The following is a 12,219-nucleotide window of genomic DNA, read 5'->3' on the forward strand; positions in this document are numbered from 1 at the left end:
TTTCCAATCGAATTTTTCACCGGAAACCGAATCAGAAACAAATACACAGCAGCAGCAGTCGTAAAATTCAGCGATTTCCGTGCTAATCCGTCTTTTCAACCGCGTGATAAATCATAAACAAACAAACAGCAGCAGCAGCCTTTAAAATCTGGGCCATTAATTCACGAGCTAATCTATTTTTTCACCGGAGGCCGAATCAGAAACAAATTTTTCGTTCAAGCATACTTGAAAATAAGCACTCCCAGGCCAATTTGTCTTTCTACCGTAGTACGAATTAGAAACAAACTTTTCGAAGAAGCAGCCTTTACAATCTACGCTCTCTGGGCTTATTATATCAACTACGCCATTGTCGTGGTTTTTCGACTCTTATTCAATTCAGAGATTCATTCAGACAAGTCTGTTGCACACAAGAATAGACCAATGACTGATTTTGTTTTGTTTGTTTTGCCTATTGTTGCCAAAATTACAATCGTTGCCATAGACATTTATTTTATCTTATTTTATTTTATTTATCTTCAGTGATGTCGAATGCAACTATGATTTTATTTTATTTTAAATTAAATTTGATTGTTTTTTTTTTGCATATCCTTCATCTCATCCCTACATTCTTTCTCACCGCTATTCGCAATTAAAACTTTTAACGCATCGATTTTTGTTTTTTCTACCAGAAGGCCAAATTATAGCAAACAATCAACAACAGCAGCCTTAAAAAGTTGCAATTTCTAAGCCAATTCCGTCTTTTTCCACCGGAAGGCCAAATCAAAACAAACCAACAGCAGCAGCAGCCTTTAAAATCTGCGCTTCCACATCCATTGCGTCTTTTTTTACCGGAAAGCGAAACCAAAACAAACCAACAGCAGCAACAGTCTTGAAAATCTGCGCTTCAAAAGCCATCCCGTCTTTTTCACCCGGAAAGCCAAACCATAACAAACAATCAGCAGCAGCAGCCTTAAAAATCTGTATTTTTCAAGCCAATTTCGTCTTTTTTCACCGGATGGCTAAACTAAAGCTAACAATCAGCGGCAACAGTTCTGAAAATCTGCGCTTTTTTAGCTATTTCCGACTTTATCCACCGGATAGCCAAACCGATACAAAAAACCAGTGACCGAATCAGAAACAATTTGGTTCGTAGCAGCAGCCATTTAAACTATGCTCCCTGTGCCAATCCGTCTTTCTACGGGAGGCCAAATTAAAATCTTTTTTTCGTAGCAGCAGCCCTAAAAATCTGTGCTTCCTGTGTCAATCCGTCTTTCTACCGAAGGCCGAATCAGAAATAAATTTTTCGTAGCAGCAGTCTTGACAACCTGCGCTTTCTGTCCTTATTCTACCAACCACGCCATTTCGTGATTCACGATTCTTATGAATCTCAATTGAGAGATTCATTCAGACACGTCTCAAGTCTTTCGATAAGCAACTTTGATGTAAACATAAACAAGTCATAGCAACCGAAATCTCAGTTCGCGATTCTAATGAAATTCAGAGAATCACACAGACTCGTCTTTCACTTACAAGAATAGATCAATGACTGACTTTGTTTTTTTAGACTAGTGTTGCCAAAATAACAAACGTTGCATATACATTTATTTTATTTTATTCATCTTCAGTGATGCCGAATACATCTATAATTTTATTTTATTTTAGCACAAATTTGATTGTTTTTTTTTGCATATCATTCATCTCATCCCTACAATTGTGATTCTTATAATAGAGTGATAGTGATCTAATACACAGCTTTTCTTTCATAATGAAGCAAAAATCGAATTCTTTCAATCGAACAAAGCAAATCATGGCAGGGTTCTCTATACCTAGAGATTAATATTAGCACATTTGAGATTAAATTCAGAACTAGTTTTTGTAGAAAATTTGAATAGTTACAGTAAGGAATGTTTAGGAAATGATTCAAACTTTAAATTAACAATCATTTCAATCAATAAGACCCATTCCAAGCGACCATCCATCATCATTTTTAGAATTAGTTATTTAAAAAAAAACACTTTTATTAAAGTTATTTTTCATACATCACTTTCTGTTGGAAAAGATATTGAGTTCATTAAATCCGTCAATACAAATATTGTAGACACCCTAACACATAGCGACGGTGTAAGTTTTCCGCTCACTAACTCTCGATATCTACTATCAGTTCGGATAACGATCGGCTTATCATTTGATAACAATAGAGTACTTTGTGTACTAAAGACGAATGCCGGGTAGCTAGGTAGATTGCTAGGTAGTGATCATCGATCAGTAGTCAGTAGTCCGAATATATCAACCACACTGAATACACGCGTTTATTTTATTCCGCACAAATCGCGTTTTTTATTGTCGGTCGTTGACCTTTATGGTCAAAGTTCAACGGAAGTGAAAACGTGTCCGAAACTCGGGAATCCGGGAGTGATAATACTGAACATATTTCTGGTCCTTCGAACCGGACATTCCCGGTTTTGGACAAATTCGGACGATTAGTGTAATTAGTGCATGAAGAATTTTCGAAATTGTCGAAAAATAAAAAAAAAAGCGTGTTGCATGGACAATAAGTGAATCGATGAACAATTAGTGTATTGTCGGGTCAATGCCCTGGACTGTGTCTCGAGGATTGACACCATCGCGGGAAACCTAGAGGCACCATCCAACACATCAGCTAGTGCTATCGGTCACTGAAACGTGATCGCTGATCCAGTTTTTACCGTTTTTTGCATGGGAATTGTGGCATCGAACGATCGATCGGCCAATACGAAGACTGCGACGGAATTATCGGCGGATTTGAGGGAGCAGATTCGGATCAAATTTGTACACCAAGTGGCATGAAAAGGGAAGTAAAGGAGGCTTGTTGCATGTGGCTCTCCAATATAATTGGGTTTATATTTGGTGTGAGTAATAAAGAATCAAAAATGCATGTGAGTCTAAATTTATTCTGGCTTGTGATGTCCTTTTCTGGAATTTGATTGGTATTTGATAACTCTGCTCATAAATTTCTGCTGGTAATTCTTCATTATTGCTGTCAATCGGGTTGTAAGTCCTGTGGTCAATCGGTTCGCGAACGGTACGTTGAGTCGATCAGTGGATTTGGAAAAAGTGATTGAAAAAAAAGTGATAAAAAAAGTGATCAAAAAGTGTTTGATAAATTTGTCGTTGAGAAGTTGAAATTAACAGTTATCAGTTATTGAACTTAAGTGATCCAAAATGTCTCACGAACTAAGAGTGCTTGTGAAACGTGAAAAACAGTTGAACAACATCATTGAATCGATCGAAAAATTTGTGGAAAACTTTCATCCAGAAACTGATCAACGACAAATCAGTGTGCGATTAGAAAAACTAGAAAATACTTGCAAAGAGTTCTATGATGTGCGCGGTAAAATTGAATTACTTATCGAAGAGGCGATGGAAGAAGAATCGGTGGATGGTGCTGCTAGAGGAAAAGGAGAAGATCGAACGGATGACCAGTCGAGAGAGGACGCAAATAATCTTTTATTGCAACAATTTGATGATAAGTTCTGTATGCTGAAGGCGGAATTGTTGGAGTTGCAGTTTAGAGATCTTCCACATAATTTCACCGAACATTTGACTCGACCCTCTCCAACTTTTTCAAAAGTTAAACTACCAGAAATTCGTTTACCAACTTTTGGAGGGAAGGTCAATGAATGGGTCGTTTTTAGGGATTCTTTTCACAGTTTGATCGATCAGAATTCTGAACTTACAGAAATGGATAAATTTACCTATCTTCGTGCTGCCTTATCTAGTGATGCTTTGCAAGAGATCAATAATATTGAACTCTCTGCCGCTAATTATACTTTGGCATGGAATGCGCTTCAAGACCGATATGAAAATAAGAAAATCATTGCAAAATCTTATTTAGATGCCTTGTTTTCTATCGAACCTTTGAAAAGAGAAAGCTTCGAGGGTCTCAATCGTTTGATTAACGATTTCGAGAAAAATGTGCAGATGTTAGATAAGATCGGCGAAGAAACGAAAGGTTGGAGCACACTGCTCGCCCATATGATTTGTTCTAGACTTGATGCATCTACATTACGTCATTGGGAAACCAAGCATGCGACGAAAGAGGTTCCTGCTTATATTCCACTCATGCAGTTTTTGAAGAGTCAATGCGCTGTCCTTCAATCTATCGGTCCGCAAAAGAATTCAAGTCCACACATTGATCAACGTCTCCAGAAGTCATCGGTTTGCCACACTATGGTCAAGTCGTCAGGAACATGTCCGTTCTACAGTGAATCCTGGCACTCTGCATTTCAATGTGGTCGTTTTCAGAGGATGAAGTTGGTTGAACGAAACGAAGCTGTCGTCAAGGCCAGGTTGTGTCGTAATTGTCTGCATTGGGGACATTTGGCTCGAAACTGCGATAGAGGAAGCTGTCATCAGTGCCATCAACGGCACCACACCTTGCTGCATCCACAGGTAAGATCCTCCGGAACGTTCGCGCCGAGACCGAACCAATCAGGCATTCCGTTACCAAGAAACCACCGAGCATCTCAACCGAAACCGCAGATCACCAATCCGACATCACACACTAACACTTCCCAGCCAGTAAGCTCACAAAATTCTTCCACACCAAATAGTAACACATCAGCCACACCCCATACGAGCCAAACATACATTACACTCCCTATCACACCTTCGCAAAATATTATTCTATCCACGGCGATTATTAATATCAATGATAATCAAGGAAATCCAGTACCAGCTCGTGCTTTACTGGATTCCTGTTCTCAAAACTGTCTTATGACGTCGAATTTTGCGAAGAAATTAAGGATCCGAGAAACTTCAGCACATCTATCGATCCGAGGAATTGGGTCATCTGAAGCGGTTTCTACACGAGTGGTGCGGGCAGAAGTAGCAGCAAGATGTCCCACAATTTCACCCTACTCCGAGGAAATGAGCTTCCACGTGCTACCAAAACTAACCGTTGCATTACCAACATCATCGTTCGAGCCTAGTCAGCTTATGTTACCAGAATCAACGGTCTCGGCCGATCCATCGTTCTTCCGATCAAATCCTGTCGACGTCATAATCGGAGCCGAGTTTTATTTCGATCTGCTGACTGAGGGCAGATTGAAGATAGCTGAAACAGGACCAACGCTACAAAACAGCGTGTTCGGATGGATCGTCTCAGGACGCATTCCGAACTGTGACCCAAGGGGGCAGTTTTCATCTTCCTACGTGATATCCATCGTCGATATACAAGACCAACTGACAAAGTTTTGGGAGCTGGAAACTTGTCGTACAAAAAGTGTTTTCTCCATCGAAGAAACGATGTGCGAGGAAATCTTCGATGCAACAACAACAACAGACAGCAGTGGACGATATGTGGTCAGCCTTCCCAAGAAAACCTTCATGTTGAGCCGTTTAGGCGACTCACGTGCAGCGGCGGAGAAACGGTTTGCAAGTCTTGAACACAAATTAGCACGGAACGAGGAGTTGAAGTTAGCGTATGTGGAGTTCATGCGAGAATTCATTTCACTTGGTCACATGCGAGAAGTCGTTTGTGACACAGCCGTCAACCCATATTATATGCCTCATCATGCCGTATTGAAGCCAGAAAGCACGACGACAAAGCTGCGGGTGGTTTTTGATGCGTCGTGTGCATCATCGACTGGAGTGTCATTGAATGACGCCTTACTTGTCGGTCCAGTCATTCAAGATGAGTTGATCGACATTGTTCTACGTTTCCGGTTACATCGGTTGGCGATTGTGGCAGACATTGCCAAAATGTACCGAATGATTCGAGTCCAGGAAGAAGATTGTCAATTACAACGTGTTTTGTGGAGAGAAAATGCGAAAGATCCTTTAAAATCATTTGAAATGACAACGGTCACCTACGGTACAGCAAGTGCACCGTATCTTGCTACAAAGTGTCTGCAGCGGTTAAGCGTAGAGGCCGAGAAGGAGCATCCCGAATCGGCGAAGATTATTTCAAAGGACTTTTACATGGACGATATGCTTACTGGGGTTGCTACAGTAGAAGAAGGCCGAGTTCTGATTTCCAACTTGGTGAAGTTGATGGAAAGCAGAGGGTTTCAGTTGAGGAAGTTTAACTCCAACTGTCGAGAGATTTTGGATGATTTGCCAGAGGAACTCCGTGATGAGAAGGCTTTGCTCGAGATCGATAACGCCGCTGTCAAAACGCTTGGTCTGGTTTGGGAACCAGCAACAGATTATTTCCAATTCAGATCACCGAAATGGAATTCATCAACGATCATCACGAAGCGGGTAGTGCTTTCTGACGTCGCTCGAATTTTCGATCCGCTTGGTCTAGTTGGCCCAGTCGTAGTCCAAGCCAAGATTTTTATTCAGAGCCTTTGGAAACTGAACTGTGGATGGGATGAGCATCTTGGAGAGGAAATGCAGGAGCAGTGGCATGAGTATCGCAGGAATCTTGGTGGACTAGAAGGTATATCAGTGCCTCGTTGGTTGGCTATCAGCTCAAATTCTATTTCCGTACAAATCCATGGATTCTGTGATGCATCCGATAAAGCTTACGGAGCATGTATCTACATTCGCACCGTTGATGAGGCCGGGAACATCGAAGTACGTCTACTGACCTCGAAGTCTCGAGTAGCGCCGTTGGAAAATTTGAAAACCAAGAAGCAAAAGCAATCCACACCTCGCCTAGAACTTTCTTCAGCTCTGACGTTAGCACATCTCTACGAGAAGATCAAGAACGCTCTTGGCATTCAAGCAAAGGCATATTTCTACACCGATTCAATGATCGTAAAATACTGGTTATCCTCAACTCCGTCTCGCTGGAAAGAGTTCGTGGCCAACAGAGTTTCAGAAATCCAGCATGCCACACGAGGAAGTCTATGGAGCCACACTCCTGGCATTGAGAACCCAGCTGATATAATCTCGCGAGGAATGACACCAGCTCAGCTTCAATACCAATCGTTATGGTTCAACGGGCCACAATGGTTGAAGCACGATGAAACCCACTGGCCGAGTGCGCAACCAGTTCAGGAAGGGGAGATTGATTCGACGATATTGGAAGAAAAAGGTGCCGTTGTAGCTGTAGCGCAGCAGTTAAGTACGAGTGAGCTGTTCAGCATCTGTTCCGATATGTTTGAGTTGATGAGATTTGTAGCATGGTCTCGTCGGTATGCATTTAATGCTCGAAAGGTGAATCGGGATTGTAGGAAGTTCGGTGCCCTGGCAGTTCAAGAATTAGAAGAAGCTATGCGTGTCATAGTCCGTTTGGCACAAGCAGAATCTTTCCCGAAGAGTTACACGATTTGCAGAAGAAAGGTAGTGTTCGTCAGTCGTCTCCACTAGCTTCGCTTAACCCAATACTTCTTGACGGAATAATGTGCGTCGGTGGACGCCTCAGAAATGCAGCGATTTCAAATCAACGAAAACATCCCTACATTCTTTCACATCGTCACCCGTTCACGGAAGTTATGGCAGAATCGTATCACCGGAAATGGTTCCATGCAGGACAGCAGATGATGGTTTCTTTGATTCGAGGCCGGTTCTGGCCAACACGGGCACGAGATCTGGTCAGGAAGGTTATTCATCGATGCGTGCAGTGCTTCAAGGTTCGTCCAGAAATTGAGTCCCAATTGATGGCCGACCTCCCTCCGGAACGAGTCAACCCTTGCATCGCTTTCCGGAAAACAGGTGTGGACTATTGTGGCCCTTTCCAAATTGTCTACCCCTATCGAAGATGTAGGCCAGTCAAATGTTTTGTGGCAGTTTTCATATGTCTGGCTACTAAGGCGATTCACATGGAATTGGTCGGAGATCTGACAACGCAGGCGTTCATCGCGGCCCTTAGGCGGTTCGCAGCTCGCCGAAATAAACCTGATCTTATAATGTGTGACAACGGCAAGAATTTCGTTGGTGCTCGGAGAGAATTAGCAGATCTACATAAGATGTTCAAACAGCAGCAATTCCAAAACGATGTGATAAGGGCAGCTTCAGATGATTCCATTGAATTCAGATTTATTCCTGCACGTTCCCTAAACTTTGGCGGACTCTGGGAATCAGCAGTAAAGAGCTTCAAAAATTTGTACAAACGTACTATCGGAAACCACATTTTGGAACACGATCACATGATTACGGTTCTTACTCAAATCGAGGCAATTTTAAACTCCAGACCGTTAACCCCTTTGAGTAACGATCCAGACGATTATGAAGCCCTAACACCAGCCCATTTCCTGATGCAACGTCCTTTGGAAGGAATCAGAGAACCTGATCTGGTAGGCATTCCAGAGAATCGGTTATCCGCATGGCAGCGTGTGCAGCACTACATGAACACTTTGTGGAAAAAATGGTCGCAGGAATATTTGTCAAATCTTCAGAACAGAACTAAATGGACAGAACAGAGGAGAAACCTGACTAAAGGAACCTTGGTTGTACTCAAGGAGGACAACCTCCCACCGTTGAGTTGGGCTCTCGGAAGAATTGAGGAAGTCCATCCAGGAGCGGATGGCATCGTCAGAGCCGTAACAGTGCGAACGTCTAATCAAGGGTTATTCAAAAGGGGAATCTGCAAAATTTGTGTTTTGCCGATACGCGACAATCTTGAATCACCTTCAGAAGGGGAGAACTAGGACTCCTCCACCGGCGGGGGCCCACAAGCCCCCGCACACCCAGTTAAGTTATGTATTATTTTGAAATTCAAAAAGTTAATCCGAATCTTTTTACCCAGTCGCACACGAATTACTGAGCCACTCTGGGCTCGATCGCACCCTTCATTTTGAAAAACCGTCTAAGTATGAGGTAATCTGTATCTGTTCTGGTGATAGTCCAAGGATGTTGCATGAGAAAGTCTGTTCTGAGCCTTGATGCATGAATCAGGCAAAGCTGCATGTCTATTTTAAAAGAAATCCACATTGAAAGAAGCACAACGTTTGCTATTTTTGAGGTATCTGTCACCCTGGGGAAGATTTGACGATTTCGACCTCCGGAGCAAAACTGCGGGAGATTAGCGACTAGCATGGCCAGCTTGTTGTTTAATCACCACGGATTAACGAAGCACAACAGTACCCTGAATGGCAACGCAAGTATCTACCAGGTGCAAGTCAATGTCAGTGAGGAGAGGGGAGCGCGGAGGCCAAGGAGGCCTCCGCGAACCAGGCAAGTTAATGTGTTGTACTTTAATATGGTTTAAAAAGCACCCTCTCATATTATTCATAGAAAATCATCGGTTATCACGGCATCACAACAAGCATCGCAGTAGAAGGTCATCCACGAAGATCATCGTCACCAGAAGAAGCAATTCGATAAGAAGAAGAGGTCCAGTATCGTAGCAAGCAGTAGAAGATCCATAGTCGAAGATTATGTCCAGCAGTCCAGTACGAAGAAGCAGCGAGGTCGATAACCGGAGAAGGTCCACAGGTCAACAGAACGATCCAAAGTAATCCAGTACGCAGTCCGAGGAGCAACCCGGGCAGTAATGTGAATCCCAACGTCGTCCAACGAAGACTAGATACGTAATTCGTATCGACTCGACCAATGGAGTTAATTTTAGCAGAGCAAGAAGCAGAAGATACAGTAGTGTACAGATTACTAATTAGATTAGTCAGATGGAAGTTTAATCAAAATCGGCATCATTCGTCTATAGTAGAAGCAAAAAGTTAAATTTAGTTGAAAATTATGATTAATTAGTTAAAACAGATTAAGTTGATCTCACTGAGAGATCAAGGCGGCCGGCATATGTTGGAAAAGATATTGAGTTCATTAAATCCGTCAATACAAATATTGTAGACACCCTAGCACATAGCGACGGTGTAAGTTTTCCGCTCACTAACTCTCGATATCTACTATCAGTTCGGATAACGATCGGCTTATCATTTGATAACAATAGAGTACTTTGTGTACTAAAGACGAATGCCGGGTAGCTAGGTAGATTGCTAGGTAGTGATCATCGATCAGTAGTCAGTAGTCCGAATATATCAACCACACTGAATACACGCGTTTATTTTATTCCGCACAAATCGCGTTTTTTATTGTCGGTCGTTGACCTTTATGGTCAAAGTTCAACGGAAGTGAAAACGTGTCCGAAACTCGGGAATCCGGGAGTGATAATACTGAACACTTTCAATCATGTGTTTTTTGTTATAGAGTTTGTTGAAATCATAAGTTTCGGAAATGTGAAATTTTCAGAATTTTTTTTGTATAAAGTGGTGCGTTGCGATGTCAAGACTTCAATCACTCCCAATTAAATTATATAAATCAACAAAAAAAAAAACAATCAAATAGTGCTGCCTTCAATTCTCAGTCAGATCCCATAGTTTTGTACGCAATCTATCTTAACTTCTATACACGATCAACTGAAATAAGTGCTCTGAAATTTTCGTGAAGTCACCATAGAATGGGCTTCATAGACCCGAATGACCCGGGTGGTTAAAAGGTCTCAAATAAATTATAATAAAATAACCATAGAATGGACCATTAAAGTTGTTTGCTATCTCGAGCAAGATGTAGTAAGTATAGTTAAAAACTAAAAGAATATTTCATTAAGTAGATTTTGAGGAAAGTTTTTTCTTCTCTTCAAAAAAAACTTAAAATATTGAAAGTTGTTAAAAATTCTTAAAATAAACTGTGTTTCAAAAAACGTGGTGCCATAAATGGACATTTTAAGGCTATGTATGTGCGACGGCTTTTCTCTTTCAATGGCGACCGTCAAAAATAGATTTGGTGGGCTGCATTGTGCTATTTATTTTTTTCATTACGACCATTCCATTTCTACAGCGACATCAGATTCTATAACCATGTAAGAAACTGCTTCCTAGATGCTGTTTTTCACAGATTTTCAAGACTTATTCTTAAGGTGGAATGGAATGGAGAAAGTATGAAATTTGGTATTAATCGTATGAAGAACGCATTTCTTTTTTTTTTTTTTTGAAACTTTGGTCGCGATATCAAAAAGGCTTTCATTCCTCAGAACACGTGAAAGTCATGAATTTTTGAAACACTCTGTAACCCGATTTGAGCATGCATGCAGGCGAACTCGATGAAAATCGGTTAATAAAATATGCAAAAGATACTTGGGGATCGGTAGGTATCGGTTCTCGCGCGCGAATATTGGGATGATGGCAGCGTTCGTTCGAAGAATACCTACTACTACCAAATTGAAAGGATGCGGATACCTTTTCTGACTCGACTTTACGGTTGGTAGACCTTTTTTGACTCCTTGTGACAAAAAGGGTTCAGTTTTGGTTTTTGGGATGGATTCAGAAGAGGGGAAATGGAAGGGTTCCGGGTCCTACAATGAGGATTTATTGCGATTGGGTCGATCCGTTTTTCCACTTGCGAGTTATGGAGCCAAGAGGCAAAAAAGGTTGATTTTGGGGTTGGACATCCGAAACCAAGTTTTCTCGTGCCGGATGGTTCCTCGAGATGATGATGAAGCCAACAAGTGGTTGGATGAGGAGAAGGAATTCGTTCAATTTCAACCCACCAAATCGGGTTATCGCCCTTAATCTTGATGCAGTGGAATTTTCCCGTTGCGTGTAGAGATTCTGACTTCTAGGCGACCAGTTTATGTTAATTAGGAAGTGTTGTTAGTAGTTTAGTTAAGTATCAATTAGTGAATAACATTTTTAGTTGGGATTTAAAGAATTTTCAAAAAAATCTTACAGAAAAATATCGACTGCCAGTTGTCGTTTGGTGGGACCAACTTCGGCTGTCAATATTTTTTTGTTTTATTTTCCATTTTATCCTAGAGGACATCAACTTCAATTCAATTCCATTAATGTCATAATCACTTCTGGTCCTGTCTGACACTTGGGTAATGATTTTTCTCAGCAATAAAGTCTTTGTCTTTAACCAACTGAGGATGGAAAACATGTTTTTCTCGCAACTTGACAATTTTGAAAAAGAAAAAAAAACCATACCGAAACACTTTCAGACACATTCATTTTCTTGTTTTCGGAACATTTTCTTCGACAGCAAGCTAGTACCCAGCAGTTGCTCTCCCCACTCAAAAAAAAAAAGAGAAAACAACCGCAAACTAAAGTGCTTACTTTCACTCACTGGCTGGAGAAGAAATCCCTTTCCGAAAAGTGTGTGTGCACGTGTTTTACAGTTTGTTGACGCGACTCTGTCGCCAACTTTTGGTGGTGAACTTTTGGTCGAGCCCTTTGGTCGCAGGGAGGGAGGGTAGGGTCCCACGTGGAACAGGGTAGGGCACAGGGCAGGACATCCGAGACGCTAAAGGTAAAACAAATATACTCAGTGGTCGGATGATGATGGAGACACGATGGATCC

General features: G+C 41.6%; 2 protein-coding genes across 2 annotated transcripts; both read left to right on the forward strand.

Annotated features, from left to right (window-relative positions):
• The first annotated feature begins 3,180 nt into the window (after positions 1-3,180).
• LOC129752349 (uncharacterized) lies at positions 3,181-7,278 on the forward strand. Its single transcript, XM_055748138.1, has one exon. The coding sequence runs from the start codon at positions 3,181-3,183 to the stop codon at positions 7,276-7,278; it is 4,098 nt and encodes a 1,365-aa protein (XP_055604113.1).
• Positions 7,279-7,310: 32 nt separating this feature from the next.
• Positions 7,311-8,558, forward strand: LOC129752350 (uncharacterized). Its single transcript, XM_055748139.1, has one exon. The coding sequence runs from the start codon at positions 7,311-7,313 to the stop codon at positions 8,556-8,558; it is 1,248 nt and encodes a 415-aa protein (XP_055604114.1).
• Positions 8,559-12,219: the final 3,661 nt, after the last annotated feature.

Source organism: Uranotaenia lowii, chromosome 3 (assembly GCF_029784155.1).
Source record: "Uranotaenia lowii strain MFRU-FL chromosome 3, ASM2978415v1, whole genome shotgun sequence".
NCBI classification, from domain to species: domain Eukaryota; kingdom Metazoa; phylum Arthropoda; class Insecta; order Diptera; family Culicidae; genus Uranotaenia; species Uranotaenia lowii.

Coding starts and splice junctions, on each gene's coding strand:
- LOC129752349 (XM_055748138.1), top strand. CDS start 3,181: ATGTCTCACGAACTAAGAGTGCTTGTGAAACGTGAAAAACAGTTGAAC.
- LOC129752350 (XM_055748139.1), top strand. CDS start 7,311: ATGTGCGTCGGTGGACGCCTCAGAAATGCAGCGATTTCAAATCAACGA.